General features: G+C 42.4%; 1 protein-coding gene across 1 annotated transcript in view; it reads left to right on the top strand.

Annotated features, from left to right (window-relative positions):
• MPZL1 (myelin protein zero like 1) overlaps positions 1-10,013 on the top strand; it is a 61,715-nt gene extending 51,702 nt beyond the window's left edge. The window contains exon 6 of the mRNA XM_061183140.1: positions 8,580-10,013. Within this exon, the coding sequence (XP_061039123.1) occupies positions 8,580-8,681 (102 nt within the window). The 3' untranslated portion in view covers positions 8,682-10,013. The remainder of the gene's footprint in view (positions 1-8,579) is intronic.
• The last annotated feature ends 8,762 nt before the right edge of the window (positions 10,014-18,775 follow it).

Here is an 18,775-nt window from a genome sequence, read left to right as displayed (position 1 = left end):
TTATAAAATTGTGGGCCTTTTTTGTTCATTGTACTGGCTACTCAGTGGGCTCTTTCAGTCTGAAAACTCTGCCCTTCAGTCTTAGGGTATTGTCTTCCATTATTCTTTGGAAAATTTCCTCCATCCATTTTCTATCCTCTCTTTTGGAAATTCCTGTTAGCAGTTAGATCATCTAGAGCAGTCCTTTCGTTTTCTTAATTTTTTCTGTTTTGCAGTTTCTTCTAGAAAATTTCTGCAACTTTTCTTCCAACTTTTATTAAATATTTAATTTCTGCTATCTTTTTATTAATTTTCAAGAGCTATTGCTTATTCTCTGGTTCTAATAGCCTGTACTTTTCATGGATGCATTGTCTTATCTCTCTGAGCATATCATTTTTTCTTCTGTTTTATGATTTTTAAAAAATGTTTTCTTCTGTTACTGGATTTTGCTGTTTCTTTTTTTTTTTTTTTTTTTTAATTAATTAATTTATTTATTTATGGCTGTGTTGGGTCTTCGTTTCTGTGCGAGGGCTTTCTCTAGTTGCGGCAGGTGGGGGCCACTCTTCATCGCGGTGCGCGGGCCTCTCACTGTCGGGGCCTCTCTTGTTGCGGAGCACAGGCTCCAGACGCGCAGGCTCAGTAGTTGTGGCTCACGGGCCCAGCCGCTCCGCGGCATGTGGGATCTTCCCGCTGTTTCTTTTGAATTCCCTTTTTTCTTTTATAATTTTTGTCTTTCATGTTAAAAGCTTTCCTTAAATGCCCAACGATCCTTGGTTATCTGTTCGTATTGAAGGCACTCAGATCTGATCACGAGCTCTTTTTGCAGAGACAGAGCTTACTGGGTAGTAGGCTTCACTGTTTGTATAAAGTGCTGGCTGGCTTTCACTGGGGGACCCCCTAAGTATCGGTTGCTAAGGTCTTTTCTCTTGGGTTAGTCGATTTCTCCAGAAAAAAATCCTCTGATTTCATGCTTGGGAATGGAGCAGAGGAAGGAGAGAGGAGGGCTCCCTGTTCAGTAAGTGGATTTGCCCGCCCTGTTTTCAGCACCAAGACCCCACCCTGCTATGACTGCTGTCCCTGAGTCAGAGATGGGCTCAGCTCTCCTGTGAGTAAACCCCCAGGGTTCTGCCCAGGCCTGACTCTGCGGCATTTTCTGGAGGTTAGTGAGAAGCAATTCAAGCACTGTGTCAATCTATATTATCATTTTTCAGCATTTGCAGTATGACACCAGGTCAGCTTTGAGAGGAAAGCCTCAGCGTGCCTCATGGTCGATTCCTAGGTTATTTCCTTTGCGCTCAGGGCAGGCCCCTGAAGGCCTCTTCTCTAACATGTTGCAAATCAGGGTTTCTGTTCAGTAACATGTACCTGGAGCACCCTTTGTCTTACTTGGTTATTTTTCATCAAGTCATACTGTACCTTTTATTTTTACATAAAAGTTACACAACTTGTTAAAGACATTTTCTGCCTTACCTGTTTCTGGAACTTATAAAGCCTTTGTCGGTCCACACAAGGCTTGGAAGTGGACTGTGTGATTCCCTTGGAGATTTATCTTCCAATTTTTGTTTTATTTAGGTTTGCATTCAGTGGTCAACTTGGAACAAGGGCTGCTATCCTGGTGTTAAAACATTTGCTTCAGATACTCCACAAAATTCCTAAGTGCTACAGGGCCTTAGGTGATGCTGGTGTGTGCTCTTACTTGCCATCACACGCCATCTTCAGCACGTGTATCAGAAACACCTCCGTGTCAGAGCACCAGAGGTTTTTATGGAAGTTGTTCTTACCAGGATCCTTTTGATATATCTTCAGTTGTTCAAACTGAGGCAGAAAAGGTTTCACGGTTTAGGAAAAACTGGCTTGACCTGATATGTTCATCTTATTAGGTAATTTGTGAGATTAAGTACTTTTTGTAAGTTGAGCACAACCAAAGGTAGCAATTGTTTTGAAAATTCAGTCATTCCATTGCATGTTCTCTTTGGTCACTTCCACACACATTTGAGTGCTGAGCATACTTACAGTGTAAACTGGACGTGGGAAATGCAGGCATGAGTATCTCCCAGTCCCTGCCCTCCAGAACCTCAGAGTCTCCTGGGTTGTTCAGGTCATTTTCAGGCTTTTCTATGATACGGAGAATTTTTTTATTTATATATCCTGACAAAACAGCCTTGGGGAAATCTTCATATTTAGATAGACATCTTAGTGTTTTAAGGGTTAGTGATGTGTTACAAACTAGTATTGACTCTGGGGTTCAGCTCATGGTGTTAACTTGCGGGGCATTATTTAACTTCAACATCTGTTCCCTTATCTTTGAAATGATGGGTTGGGGCAAGTTGATCTTTAAGCCCCTTCTCATTTTTCCATTGCTAATATAAGAGTCCACGGTACACTGTGCCTTATAAGGAGAGGTTTAGGCAGTTGCTGCCCACATATTGCAGTCAGATCTGTGAAACGGGTGCATGGTAGGGATATTTGCAAACTACCCCTTGGGACTTTCTTCCAAGGGTTCTATCATGACATGCTCCCTGATCATCAAAACCTTCCATTTTCTACCTGCAGGCATCATCTGAGAGTCTAATAGCATTAGTCATTACTATTTGGACGAATAAATAACTCAAAGTTATTTTATCAGAAGAGAAAGAATACTAGTGCTGCAGGAAGGAAATTTACAAAAGATGAAACATAATAGCCAGGCAGGGCATTAAGTGCACTATATTACTCATCTGTCTTTGGCCACTATTTTTGTTATAATTGGAAGACTAGTAACAGAAGACTTGACTAAAAATACCTTTAACAGTAAGAAGGGACTTCCCTGGTGGCGCAGTGGTTAAGAATCCGCCTGCCAATGTAGGGGACACGCGTTCGATCCCTGGTCCGGGAGGATCCCACATGCCGCGGAGCAACTAAGCCCGTGCGCCACAACTGCTGAGCCTGCGCTCTAGAGCCTGTGAGCCACAACTACTGAGCCCGTGTGCCTAGAGCCTGGGCTCCGCAACAAGAGAAGCCACCGCAGTGAGAAGCCCGCGCACCGCAACAAAGAGTAACCCCCGCTCGCCGCAACTAGAGAAAGCCCGCGGGCAGCAACAAAGACCCAACACAGCCAAAAATAAATAAAATAAATAAATTAAAAAACAAACAAACAAACAGTAAGAAGTTTATTAACTCACAAGAGGCCCAGCAATGTCATTAAGACTCAGGTTCTTTCCATTTTATTCCTTCATCCTCTGCATATTGTCTTTGTTCTCAGGCTCCTTCCCTCAGCCTCAGAATGGCTGCCATGGTTTCAGGCAGCTCATGAAAAAAGGCACCTGAGCTGAATTCCTAGAGCTGAATCTCCTCCCAGGTGGTTTTTATTATGGAGGAAAATCTTTACCTGAGGCCCCCCAGCAAACTTTTCCTAGTCCCCTTGGCAGAGTGGGTCACATGCTGATGCCCTTTCCAGTCATCTGCAGGGGGACAGCAGTTATGATCGGCTTCACCCCTGGGGGCAGGGGAGAGCGGGGTCGTTTACCTGAGCGAAGGAAAGGTGCACACCAGAACCAAATTAGGGCTCTTCCCGCAAACAGAGTGGGAAGTTGAGTTCGGAAGGGTGTTAGGTAGGCGCTACCTAGAGTCTGGAGTATTCTGGCATTAGGGAAAAGATAAGTACAAATCTTTCCTTGTAATGCTTAGCTTTGAATGACGTTGGTTTCAAATAATTTTTGTGAATATATCTTACGAACAGTTGGTTTTCTAGATCCTTTTCTGGAAATGGTTAATGCTTTGTATACAAAAGGCAAGTGGGAATTCCCTGGCGGTCCAGTGGTTAGGACTCCACGCCTCCAGTGCAGGGGGTATGGGTTTGATCCCTGGTTGGGGAACTAAGATCTCGCATGCCGTGTGGTGCAGTCAAAAAAAAAAACGGGGGGGGGGCCAAGTATTTATGGAGGACAGTGAGTGGAACAGTTATGTATTTGTCAACTATAGTCTATAGATATGTAATGTCTCCAGAAGTACAACATGTGCATTAGTTCATTTAGTCCTCACAACAGCCCTGTGAGGTAAGTTCTTTTACTGTCCCTATTTTACACATGAAGAAACTGAGGCTTAGTTAGGTTGAGTCACTTGCTCGAGGTCAGTAGTTAGTGGCAGAGCTGGTATTAGACCCCGATCTGTGTGTGGCTCTAAGGCATGTATTTGTTCTCCCCTGCCTGTCCAGTTCTTTTCAACTTCGTTTTGATAATCAGTTTCATTTATCTCAAAGAATGTCACAAGACACATGTGTTTCACATCTATATTTGGTGATGTGAAATAAATACTGAAAATGTGTTTTGTGAACAGTCAATGAGCATATGGTAAAAACAGATGTTCTCTCTTAGTGATACTTGTGCTAGCTTGTCAGGTGTGAGTCCTCTAATGCCTGAAGGACCAGATTCAGATTCTAAAGGGCTACGGAGACCATGGAAAGTGCACTTCAGGATATAATAGCTTCCGAGAAATTAATATCTGTTCAGAGATAGGTCTCCTTGCTCTTCCATAACCCTCTTTTCCTGGACCTTCTTCCCACACCTTCACCAGTATGTTTTTATATTGGAATAAATTTCATGCAAGTAGAGTTCAGGGGTAATTTCATCTCTAACTGAAACTAAAAGAATAGACCTCAGTCAAGCAATTAGTCTCTTGAAACATTTTCAATAGTAAAGACTATTTGTATAATAAGTAGTTGGGGAAAATATATATGTACAGAGCAATTTTTCACTTGGTTATGGTAATTCTTTTTGGCAACGCCAAAAAAAAAAAAAAATGGAGGTTGAGGGAAAGGTGAGTGTCAAGATGTACAGTAAAAACAGCTCCGTTAAGGGACTTCCCTGGTGGCGCAGTGGTTAAGAATCCCCCTGCCAATGCTGGGGACACGGGTTTGAGCCCTGGTCCGGAAGATCCCACATGCCGTGGAGCAACTAAGCCCGTGCGCCACAACTACTGAGCCTGTGCTCTAGAGCCTGTGAGCCACAACTACTGAAGCCCATGTGCCTAGAGCCCGTGCTCAGCAACAAGAGAAGCCACAGCAATGAGAAGCCCACGCACCGCAATGAAGAGTAACCCCCGCTCGCCGCAACTAGAGAAAGCCTGCGCACAGCAACGGACTCAACGCAACCAAAAAAAAAAAAAAAAAAAAAAAAAACCAGCTCGGTTAATGTAGGTGTTATTGTTGATATTGTTTTAACTCTCGAATACCCCAAAGTGAATATCTTAGCGATGGCAGGTACATTTCCAAGTTGATCTTGGTTCACTGGCCCCTCCTGAAGTCCTCAGTGGTCTTCTTGGCCTTCAAAGTGTCGAAGTCCTGAGGCATGTCCCACAAAGACCCAGGGTACCTACAGCTGCCAAGTCAACCTCGGAACCAGACTTCAGAGAGCTGTGTTAGGTTGAGCTAGATTCGTCAGCAGGTTCCTGAGCTCCAGTTCTGGTGAGAATTCCTCTAGATCCATCCTTTCATCCACCCCTTCATCCAGCACCTACAGTCTGCCGAAGACTGTTCTAGGCATTTAACAAAGCCCCTGACCTGAGGGCCTTATTACATTCTAAGGGGGAAAGGGAGTGAGGACATGAGATAGTGGGAAGCAATTTGAAGAAACTAAATCCATCAGTAGGAAGGAGTTCCATTTATCCCTCAATGTTTTCCCAGTTACTTTCAGCAAATTGTTGCGTTCTCTTGCCATGAAGGACAATACTGTCTCACATGAAAGACCTTACTGGTGTTTTAACATTTACTGACCAGTTCAGAGATTATTCTGTTATTTTTCTTTGTTGCTTTCTCTGTGCTCTTTCTTTTCCACTCGCACAGTTTATCAGTTATCTATCGCTGTGTAACAAACCACCTTAAAAGATAGTGGCTTAGAACAACCACCAGTTATTTGGCTCCCGCTTCTGTGGGTTGGTTGGGCAGGTCTTCCGGTCTAGGGCAGTTCAGCTGACCTCTGCTGACTCCCTCGTGCATCTGCAGTTGGCTGGAGCACCGGCAGGGGTCTCACTCGTAGGCTGACAATTGGCAGGCAGTTGGCGGGCCAGAGAGACACAGGACAACTGGGCTGTGTGTTTCCCATCAGCCAGCAGGTAGCTTGGGCTTCTTCACATGGTGGTGGTGGCTCTGTGGGTTCCAAGATCAAGGAGACAGTGGAAGCTGCAAGGCCTGTTGAAGTCTAGGTATGGAACTTACACATGTTACTTCTGCCACATTCTGTGGGTCAAAGCAAGTGATAAGACCAGCCCAGATTCAAGGGGTTAAGAAGCAAGTTCTTACTCTTGGTGGGAGGAGCTGCAGCATTATATTGTAAGGGTGTAGATGCAACAAGGGAAAGAATTTGTAACCATCTTTCACATGGTGTAAACTCCTTCCCCCATGAATACACCCTAAGCCTCCTAATGGATGAGGTCTTATTGTCTAGGAAGTTACATAATTTAACTTCAGGGTCTGTTCTGTTGGAAATGGCTGTTACCAAGGATCCATTAACTTACTAGAAAACACTTTTTTCATTCTTTTCCTGGAAGTAGAAAATAGTTAACTGTAACTTTTTATTTTGTAGAATCACATTTAACTTGCAGCTTTTTGAGATGAATATAGAGGGTTTCAGTTTCAGTCTGATTCAGTATTAACAGCGTGATCTGTTGTGTTACCCATGACAGGCATGAGAGTATCACACACTGACTAAAGACAAACACACTGACTGACTGCTTGACTTACTTGACTGGTAACCTCGGTATATTTTCAAGTATATTTGTATAACAATATGTTCATGAGAATAATGATTAATATGTACTGAGTGCTGCCAGAGGCTGCTTAAGTTATTTGTAGATATCATCTCATTTAATTCTCACAGCCATCTTAAGACGTATAACACTATTGTTAGTGCCATTTTAGAGATAAAGAAACTAATGCTTGGGGGTTTTAAAATACGCCTGAGGCCACATGGCTAGTGCTCACCAGTGCTACTACCATGCTCAAGAAGAGCAGCTCATGAGTTCAGACTGCAGATCTGCCAACGTTCAAATGGGTCTAGCCCTTGGGTGTTATTTTAATAACTCTACTTTTAGGTGCACCATTGTATAGCCCTTACAGCTGGGTTTATCCCTTCTGTAGAAGTTGGGGGGCCTGAACTCCACAGGATCCCACGTTACACACTAAAGGATGCAGGTTGTGGGACTCGTAGATGGGAGTGAGGATGTTTGTTTTATTTTTTTCCTTTTTTTTCTTCACTTTATTTCTTAGAGCAGTGTTAGGTTTATAGAAAAATCTAACAGAAAGTAAAGAGAGGTCCTATGTACTCCTTCCTCTCCAAAGTTTCCCTGATTATTAACAACTTGCATTGTTGTGGTACATTTGTTACAGTTGATGAATTAATATAGAAAACATTATTATTAACTAAAGTCCGTGGTTTATATTAAGGTTCACTCTTTGTGTTGTACATTTCTATGGGTTTCACCAAATGCATATGTCATGTATGCACCATTACAGATTCATATAGAACAGTTTCAAGGATGTTTATTTTAAACCACATACTTTTGGCTACTGAGCTTATGATTTCAAAGTTTAAAGCTTAAGCACAGTAGTAGACTATTCAAGGAGAGAGTCCCTGGATTGGGAGAGAAGTCGACTTTGGGTTATATTAACTTCTCTTTACCCCTAAAACAGGCCTATTTTGTTGTTGTTGTTTACAATTTTAGAATCTCTGGGTTGGAAGGGACTTTAAGGGTTGTGAAGCGCAGCCACCTGTCTGATATTTGAACCCTCGGCCTCCCCTCCTTCCCCAAGAGTCAGAGGACTCGCTCTGCCCCAGGCAACTTTGCCTCGCTGTCCCAGGTGGGACCCTGACAGCTCTCTTCCTTACTGCTGAGGGTGAGAAGAGGACCTCTTCTACTTTAGTCCAGTTAGGGCTTTTCCGTATAGCTCTGTAGATTGTGGCTTTGGGGTTATTTTAAATTTTAAAACAGGAAAAATGGTTACCTGATCTTAGATACCAAAGAAGCAATATTTTTATTGGTTATGATAAGATTAGACTAACAGAATTATACTATAAGTAGGTACGTGGAAGAATATTTGAAGTTTTTTTAAGTACCTATTTGTATAAAGTGACCAGTTCGAATTGATTGTATTTTCGAGTGGCACTGAATATGTTGGTTTCTTGTATCGTTCTGAAAGTCATGATTTCAGTGGGTCTCGGGTTGACAGAAGTGCCCATCTTTGTCCTTGAGACTCCTAATTACAAGAGTTGAGGAATTCTGTGACAGGTATTAAGATAAGGGTAACTCCTGAGAAGGAATATTATATTGTTATAGAAATTTTAAAACAGATACAAAAGTAGACAGAGTAATGTAATAAATCTCTATGTACCAGCTTGAACAATTACCAAGTATACCCAATCTTGTTTTAAAGTCAATCCCGGGAAAAAAATAAAGTCAGTCCTGGACATACTGTTCCTAAGAAGGAACATATGTACCTGAAGACATTCAAAAGAGGGAACTCTTTGCTCTGGAACCCTAACAATATTCACTTTAATCATTGCTTCTGTCCCTGCACCTAATGGGGCCACCAGTTTTTCCAAACCTCTAATTCTACTTCTCTTCTCCAGGGCCCAGTCATATACGCGCAGCTAGACCACTCTGGCGGACATCACAGCGACAAAATTAACAAGTCAGAGTCTGTGGTGTACGCGGACATCCGGAAAAATTGAGAAGACCCCAGTCATATCCTAAGCAAGAAACAAATCCAAACTGGACTCTTGTGCAGAAAATGTAGCTCATAACCATGTGTGGCCTTGGAAACCTGGACATGGACAAGCACATGTTTATTCATAGAGGGAGAAAAAGAAATGTATAAAGGATATGTATAAATATTCTATTTAATCTTCCTGATGCGAGGAGCCAGTATTGCATGATGAAGAGATGGTATGATTCTAAGTATACGTAAATTGTCTGTTTTTGTACTTCCCTTCAGGGTCATTTACAGTTGAGAAAATTCAGACACAATCCTATCACCATCATTTAGATGTGGTTTGCCTTAAGGGAGATGGTAGCAGATCTTTTAGTATTCTAATAGACATGGCCTTTTCACGTAAGGGCTTAACCCGCCTTCGCGTTTATTGTACATGGAGAGTGGAGATGCTATGATGGAAGCATGTTCAGGGTGGCCTTTAGCCCAGGGTGTACCACCTATTTGGCGGTTGTTTTTAGAAGGCATCCATTCACTATGCCACTTGGAGACAGGGTGAGAGTTTTTGTTGCTATTTTGCTCTCTAAAATACAGGGCAGTTTTTAGCTTTCAGTGTTGTGTAGACTATAACATCACACCCTGTAAGCATATTGTCTCAATTTGTGGATTCATCATAGCAAGATTAGCAAAGGATCAGTGCCGGAAGTCACTTCCTTCCAGGTGCTTTTAGATCATTACCATAATCAATACATAATTGAAGTAGAGAACCTAGGCCTGGCTTGAGGAGTACTGTACCATTTGGAGAGCAAAAAGTGTGTTACATTCTTTGCTCAAGTCCTTCGTACTTGTAATAAGAGTCCCCATACACCTGAAGGAGCTGAGTTTCATTTCCTTTTAAGTAGGCAGAAATGGAATAATTAGATTGCCAGTCTCCAGTATCACAGAGCTCTCTCTAGAGAATCTTCTATATAAAGCTTCAGTCATGCTTCCAGCAGGGGCAGCATCAGTCATGGCTTCTATAATAGATTCATGATGCCTCCAAGGCCTTTGAGGCTAAAAAGGGTCTAGATTTTTAAACTCAGCAAACAAGGCTAGTACTTCTACGTTGGGAATCTCTTCTGTTTCTGGTTTTTTGTTCTTTGTTTCTCCCTTCCTCCCTTCCTTTTTTTTCCCCCACCCCCATTACATGGAATTGATAAACAATGAGATGAGGAGAAATCTAGACAATTTGGGCATCCTTCTCAATTTATTTTCTCCCATTGACCACCGCCCCCAACACCCCATCTCAAACCTATGTGTTTTTTTAACTCAGACTGAAAAGCATGGTGAAAATCATTAAACACTTATATTGTCATTCCCTCATTTTCTGGATTTTTTTTTTTAAAGAATTTTTTTTCGTTTAAAATTGAAAGCCCACAGTTAGAGGAAGAATACCGACAATAGGGTCCCAGGGCGTGTTCAGGTAAGTAGGGATGACGGCTCATGTTAGTTTTTCTCTCATTTACTTTGAGGACCCCTAAGAGCTGCCTCCACCCCCCCCCCCCCACGTCTTGTCATCTTTGTGAGGGAGTTTGAAGGCTGAGTTTTAAGGAAACAAAGAAGGATTTAGATTTAGAGGTGTGCACGAGGTGGTTACATAGAGAAAGGGTGTGTGAGCTATAAAACGAACTCTGCCCCATGCGTGCCGTCTTTTATTTGCTGAGGGACTATTTGTTGTTATTCGCATGATGCTCCAACTTACATTCCGTTGATATGTACGTGAGCGGGGAGCGGGCTTTGTCATCACGCATACCTGCCATTTCCGAAGCTGGTGCGTCTGGCGTGCGTTGCGGCTTGGGAGGAAAACCTGCCGGCTCTGCTGCGTCTCCCTGTTCTGTGCTCACAGGCCCCGCGCAGGAGAGAGACGCGGAGCACTCAACCCAAGACAGTTCTGCAAAGTGGTTAACTTTGCCTTGCGCCCTGAGGCTTCTCTGCCTCCATGGTGAAAACTCCAGGAGCCTTTAGGAGACATTTTTGTGTGTTGGGAAGGCGGGGGTTGGTGCTGGGATGTCACCCTTCAGGCTGATGCCAGGATACTCTTGGTGAGCCCTCCCACTGTGAGAATTGTACAGCCATCCAGGACTTCAGGGGGAAAGAAAACACGTTGTGGTGAGACCAAGTGTGTGAATTGATATGTGTAACTTCCTTACAGTTGTTTTTGGTAGAGAAATGGGGATCCTCCTTATCCTCCTTTCGCAAAGGTCCAGTGAATCTACTATACGTACGTTCCTCACACCTCCTGATAGCAAGAGCCCTGATTTCCCTGCATGTTTGTGAAGCTGCCACCCAGAGCACCAGCCCTCACTTTTGCTAACCACAGCCGTGGGCCTTCCCTCCCCTGCCTCCCCGTGGCCTCCTCTGCGGGGCAAGGGTGGTCATCTGCCAGCTTATTACTCTGGGTCTGTGACTGATTTGTCTGAGGGAAGCCGCTCACACCTGGGTGGAGCACCTCAGGGTTGGGGCTTTTTCCAGAACTCCTCACACCAACTCCTGTGGATCTTTTGACCCTTTCTCCTGTGTCCCAGCATCCTCGTCCCTGGACACAGATGACAACAGCAGGGTTGCTTCCAAATGGCAGGGCTGTCCTTTCCATGTCTGATTATTGGCAGAATGAGACCTCTTAAAACTACACATGATTTTTCTAAGGGGGCACCTAAAGGATTACTTGAGATTAAAATTTCAATCTATCTGTAGTTTTTCAACGGAAATGTATTCAGCTAGGTAAAAAAAAAAACCCATCAAGTTCATTAATTTTTCTTTTTCAATTGTTGTATTTTTGTGAATATTTTAATACATCTTTTTCAATTATTGGACTGTGTTGTGTGCTTATTTTTAATCAAGTGAAGAAGATATCAAAGCCCTTTCTTTAATTTATCCTGCTCCAGCCACACAGGCTTCTCATTCTTCAGAAACACCACACTTCTGCCTGCCTCAGGTCCTTTGCACCTGCCGTTCCCTCGGCTTGGAACACACATTCTGCACATTTGTATGGTTTGCTCCCTCACTTCCTTTAAGTGTCTACCCACATGTCACCTTCTCAGAGAGACCTTCCGTGATATGTGAAAGAGCAACTTCACCCACCCCTGGCTCTTGCTAAACCCCTTAACCCGGCTCTTTTTTCTCCCTGTCAAACTATTTATGTGCTTGTCTGTTTTCCCTACTAGAACATACGCACTGAGAGGCCAGACCTTTGCTGTTTTGTTCACTGATCCATCTTTAGAACAGTACCTGGCAATTAGCAGTTGTTCAATAAATGTTGACTAGATGGCCGATGGATAGGTGGATTTATCTGTCAACAAATCTATATTTGAGAACTATCCTATGCCAGGCACTGTGCTAAGCATAAGGAAGACACAGCTCCTCAAGGAGCTTGCCACAATAGAAGTGAGAGAAGGTGACATAACCGTAATAATAGCTACTAAGTACTTGCTGTGTGCCAGGCACTTTGCATTTCTTATTCTATATAGCACTATGAGTTAATGCTAGTTGTACTAATCTTAAACCCACTTTTAGAAAGACAATGTCAGTAAATCACAGCAGTATTTTTTTGGATACGTCTCCTAGAGTAATAGAAACAAAAGCAAAAATAAACAAATGGAACCTAATCAAACTTATAAGCTTTTGCACAAGAAAGGAAACCATAAACAAAACAAAAAGACCACCTATGGAATGGGAGAAAATAATTGCAAACAATGTGACTGACAAGGACTTAATTTCCAAAATATATAAACAGCTCATACAGCTCAATATCAAAAAACAACCCAATCAAAAAATGGGCAGAAGACATAAATAGACATTTCTCCAAAGAAGACATACAGATGTCCAACAGGCACATGAAATGATGCTCCACATCGCTAATTATTAGAGAAATGCAAATCAAAACTACAATGAGGTATCACCTCACACCAGTCAGAATGGCCATCATTAAAAAGTCTACAAATAATGCTAGAGAGGAGAAAAGGGAACCCTCCTACACTATTGGTGGGAATGTAAATTTGTGCAGCCACTATGCAGAACCGTATGGGTGGTCCTTAAAAACTAAAAATAGAGTTGCCATGTGATCTAGCAATCCCACTCCTGGGCATATATCTGTAAAAGATGAAAACTAATTTGAAAAGATACATGCACCTCCATGTTCACTGCAGCATTATTTCAGTAGCCAAGACATGGAAGCAACCTAAATGTCCATTGACAGATGAATGGATAAAGAAGATGTGGAACAAATATACAATGGAATATGACTCAGCCATAAAAAGGAATGCAACAACATGGATGGACCTAGAGATTATCATACTAAGTGAAATAAGTCAGAGAAAGACAAGTATCATATGATATCACTTATATGTGGAATCCAGAAATGATACAAATGAACTTATTTACAAAACAATAGACTCAGACAGAAAACAAACTTATGATTACCAAAGAGGAAAGGTGAAGCGAGGGATTAATTAGGAGTTTTGGATTAATATTATATATAAAATAGATAACAAAGACCTACTGTATAGCACAGGGAATTATATTCAATATCTTGTAACAACCAATAATGGAAAAGAATCTGAAAAAGAATATACACATCTATATAACTGAATCACTTTGCTTTATACCTGAAACTAAATACAACATTGTAAATTGACTACAATAAAAATAATTTTTTTTAATTAAAAAAGAAGAAAGACAAGGACTTCCCTGGTGGCGCAGTGGTTAAGAATCCACCTGCCAATGCAGGGGACACAGGTTCGAGCCCTGGTCCAGGAAGATCCCAAATGCCGCGGAGCAACTAAGCCCATGCGCCACAACTACTGAGCCTGCGCTCTAGAGCCCACGAGCCACAACTACTGAGCCCTCATGCCGCAACTACTGAAGCCCCCACTCCTAGAGCCTGTGCCCCGCAACAAGAGAAGCCACCTCAATGAGAAGCCCACGCAATGCAACGAAGAGTAACCCTCACTTGCCACAACTAGAGAAAGCCCGCACGCAGCAACAAAGACCCAATACAGCCAAAAAATAAATAAAATTAAAATTAATTAATTAAAAAAAAAGATAAATGTGATCCCTATCAAATTACCCATGACATTTTTCACAAAACTAGAACAAATAATCCTAAAATTTATATGGAACCATAGGAGTCCTAAAATTGCCAAAACAATCCTGAGGAAAAAGAACAAAGCAGGAGGTATAACCTTCCCAGAGTTCAGACAATACTACAAAACTACAGTAATCAAAACAGTGTGGCACTGGCACAAAAACAGACATATGGATCAATGGAACAGAATAAAGAACCCAGAAATAAACCCACACACCTACGGTCAATTAATTTTCAACAAAGGAGGCAAGAATATACTATGGGAAACAGTCTCTTCAGCAAGTTGTGTTGGGAAAGTTGGACAGCTGCATGCAAATCAATGAAAGAACATACCACACACAAAAATAAACTCAAAATGGCTTAAAGACTTAAATATGACATGACACCATAAAACTAGAACATAGGCAAAACATTCTGACATAAATCGTACCAATGTTTTCTTAAGTCAGTCTCCCAAGGCAATAGAAATAAAAGCAAAACGAAACAAATGGGACCTAATCAAACTTACAAGCCTTTGCACAGCAAAGGAAACCATAAACAAAACGAAAAGACAACCTATAGAATGGGAGAAAACATTTGCAAACTATGCAACTGACAAGAGCTTAATTTCCAAAAAAGAGCTCATAGAACACAACAGCAACAAAAACAACCCACTCGAAAAATGGGCAGAAGACCTAAATAGACATTTCTACAAAGAAGATGTACAGATGGCCAATAGGTACCTGAAAAGATGCTCAATATCGCTAATTATTAGAGAAATACAAATCAAAACTACAATGAGATACCACCTCACACCAGTCAGAATAGCCATCATTAAAAAGTCTACAAATAACAAATGCTGGAGAGGGTGTGGAGAAAAGGGAACCCTCCTACACTGTTGGTGGGAATGTAAATTGGTGCAGCCACTATGGAGAAGAGTATGGAGGTTCCTCAAAAAACTAGAGTTGCCATATTATCCAGCAGTCCCACTCCTGGGCATATATTCAGACAAAACTATAATTCAAAAAGATACATGCACCCCTATGTTCATAGCAGCACTATTCACAATAGCCAAGACATGGAAACAACCTAAATGTCCATCGAGAGATGAATGGACAAAGAAGATGTGGTACAAATATACAATGGAATACTAATAAGTAATAAAATAATGCCATTTGCAGCAACATGGATGGACCTAGACATTATCATACTAATTGAAGTATGTCAGAAAGAGAAAGACAAATACCATATGATATCACTTATATGTGGAATCTAAAATATGACACAAATGAACTTATCTATGAAACAGAAACAGACTCACATATATAGAGAAGAGACATTGTAGTTGCCTGTGGGAGTGTATGTCCTGTGAACCGCATCATGTGTGATGTGGCAGAAAAAGAACAGAGATACTTCCCCCAGCCCACAAGGGCAGCAGTAATGAAATCAGGTTCTCTTGGTTCCTCCCAAATTAGAATTAAGTATTGGGGAGTTTCCATCTTCTGCTGGGACTCTGACTTCCAAGCTGCACAAGAAACATACCAACCAAACACATACATATTTCTGAGGGTGACTACAGCCCCAAGGGAGCTGGCTTAGCATTTAAAAGGGCACCTTGGGTACTCTTTTGCCCCTTACAGCCATAGACCCCCTTCTGACTCCTCTAGGTGATTACATTGCTAACCAGATTTCAGAGCAAATGGCAGGGCAACAGTCTTGGCTACCAGGGGAGAGGGAGGATACCAGTTATAGGGGGAATTGACATCAGGTTTGCTCATTGGTTATGAGGGAAACCAGCAGAGGGGCAAGTCCCTCCTAGCCCTTGGGTTAAGACTGTCCTGGGCAGGTGTTTCCCTTTGATAAACTAGCAGGGTGGAGCTGTTCTGGCCTAAGGATTAGAACAATCACTAGCTTGGGGCAGGGGTTGGAAGGCAAGCACATGGGCAGTTACTGTTTAGGTTCCATGATTAAGAGGGAGTCAGGTGAGTTAGGGCCTAGGTAAGGCAGGGACTGGTTGAACAGGGGATGTACAGAGAGCAAGAGAGCAGCCATCTTGGGTGGCCTGATCATACACTCCACCCCTACATACACTGCTTGACCCTCACAATCTTGGCCCTCCCCTCTTCTGTGATATCCCTGGGGTCAGGTATGTGGAGGTGCCCTGCAACTAGATGCCACAAATACAATATAGACAACAGCAGCTAAAGCAGATTAAGAGTAAGACATCTAGTATGCTAAAGATAGTAGCTCTCTAGGATGTGTGCAAAGTTTGGAGCCAAGAGATTATCCGGTCAATGAAGAGGAAGTCAAGGGCAGCAGCATCCTGTCCAGGCATAAGGAAAGGTCACCTCTGGCTTCCACAAACCCAGAGTCATCCCCATGGGGTGGGGGGGAAGGCCCCGGCTTTAAAGAAAACATTCTGGTGGCCTAGCCAAGTGTCAGCAGTCACAGTACAGGTCTGCCACCCCATGTTATGTTGGGTGCCATTAGGGGTGGACCCATTAGGTCTTTCCAAACAAAAAGCAGTTAATCCCACTAGTTGGACTTGTGTGGCCAGGAGCCAGCCTATTCTGCTCCACACAACATAGCCTAGGGGGCATCCATAGGCCGTAATCCTGACAAAGTGTAAAATGTGTTTTACAGTAACGTTTACCGATGAGAGTCCTTCTGACCTATTGGCATGCAGGACAGGAAGATGGTGAGAATCTTTTCCCCACATTGCCAGCTGTCCCCACACGGTTGCATTAGCCAGGTCAGTTTTCCATGAAAGTCCAGAGGAGGACACCAACAGCATCTCGCTGTAGACCCAGCAGTTAGACTCATTTTGCAGTGAGACCATCATTGCTGCCCAGTTCCTCTGCTCAGGCTAAGGATGAAATGTAAGACATCTAACAGGCACAACACAGGGGAGATCATGACCATCAAGCAAAATACAAGCAGTAACCACATTCTGAGATGATACCACTCCTGCCTATGTTTTTTGTCCTGGTCTGTAATACAGTTCAAATACCTCAAGTTTTCAGGAATACAGGAATGTGTCTAAAATCACATCTATGTGGCCATCCTGCTCTATTTTGGATGCCTGAGCCATAGTTAATTTTGATTTTTGATTTTGTGTGTGTGTGTGTGTGTGTGCAGTGGCTTTGAGATATACTTATTAAAAAGGAAGGAAAGAAAAAAAAGGAGGGAGGAAAAGTCAGGAAACTTGGATACAATCTGAACTTTAAAAATACAATTTTGGCTTTAGTTTGTGAACCTTGTTATTTTGGGGACTCAACGCTATTGGCTACAGATGACACACAATCACCTTGACCTCAGCAGAAAAACTTCAAAATGCTCTGTAATGGCTGTATCTGAAGGAAACAGATGTTTGCCCTTCATAAGTATGGTAAGACCCAATGGATACATCCCTTGCCAAATAATTATATATAGCTCAAGGATTTTTAAATCATAATTTTGATTTTAAATGTACTTTTCTTTAATGGTTAAAGCAAATGTACAACATGTTTAATAGGCCACAAACTGGCTGTTTTGGTTAGCCTAAAGTTCAAGTTCAATTATGTATAGATCAGAAAGATTTCTCCATACCTCAATATGTGAACATTTCTTCTATCATTTTCCCCTTTGGATTGCAAATCTTTTGATGGAAAGCATTCATGATCAAAATAAAATGTTTGTCCCTCAGCGCCAGGGTGGTTGCTCCCTGCCCTGGGTCCATCATGTCCCTCAGTGCTAGGCCTACTTAGTTTGTGTGTGCGTGCCTGGTTATGTATGTTGGGGGAAAACTAATCAGACAAGCTCAGAGGTATGTCAATGGAGAAACATTTTAGAGGCTATACACTTTATCAATTACACTGAACTGTTACACATTATACATGTGCTTTTAGCCACAGACTTAAAGCAGTGTCACACAGTAGTTGTACTCTGTGACAGCTTCACTAGTCAATTCTCTTTCTATCCTGAACATCGGGGCAACACTATAGTTAGAAGTAAAACACGTAACATTCAGTGTTGATAGGGAGACAAACATTTGTTAAACAGTTCAATTAAATTAGTAGAATGGGTCTTAATAGGCCTGGTCCAGATTTTTGTGTCAGTTGCCTACCACTGTTGTCATCTTTTTCTTGGTGTGGATTTCATTTGGAGTTAGCAGTCTTTTCTATAGACCAGTCCAATGTAGAGGCCCTTCTCAAGTGGGAAGTATGATTATAAGAGTTAATTTCCTTCAGTTCTATTGTGTACCTAAGAATATCTGATAAGCATCCTTTTGAGAAAGACTCTGTTAACCTGTTTTATCATTTGCACTCATAGGAAATATTCCCCCACTCTAGTTTGTAAGGTGAGTCCTGCTATCACATCCATTGTAAGTATCAATATATATTCTGGGATTGGAACTATGAACACTTCATATTTGGTCGGGGGGTAACTGCCCAGTTTTTAACATCAGTGATATCTTTTTGCTCTTACCATTCCACCCCCATACCCAGGGCTCTCTGTCATACAGAGAGGGGGCCACAGAGCCAGGTGACATTTCCTTATATTAATGTCCATTCAGCCCTGGTGTCCACCAGGGCTAAGACAGTTTGTCTATTCTTTAGGGACCAATAAATGGTTAATTCTACATGAGGCCTCTGGTTCCCTGAAACCTGCATTACTGTGGCCCAGGATCTTTCCCTGAAACCTACATTACTGTGACCTGGGACCTTCTGGGACCTTGGCTATACCCCTAATCTAGTGGCCTTGGGGGCTGACACATTCCTTTCACCTCCAATGGTAGGGCCTCTTCCTCTGGAGGAGTGGAAGGAGTGTCTTGTGTCTCTCTTATTTGGTAAACTGTTGTTCAGGCTTTAGCTTCTGCCATAGCTCCAGTAACGTAGCATTGGGCTGCTTATCTATCTTGGTTATAGGGTTCCCCACTGCCACTAGGTCCTGCCACATCTGTTTTCTAGTTACTCGGGTGAGTCCCCGGAAGGAGCAAGGAGGAGACTTACTTCCTTCTCCCGCATCTTTGGGAT

Source organism: Eubalaena glacialis, chromosome 3, assembly GCF_028564815.1.
Source record: "Eubalaena glacialis isolate mEubGla1 chromosome 3, mEubGla1.1.hap2.+ XY, whole genome shotgun sequence".
NCBI lineage: Eukaryota > Metazoa > Chordata > Mammalia > Artiodactyla > Balaenidae > Eubalaena > Eubalaena glacialis.
Note: the sequence above shows the minus strand (reverse complement) of the source record. Positions and strands in the feature narration are given on the sequence as shown.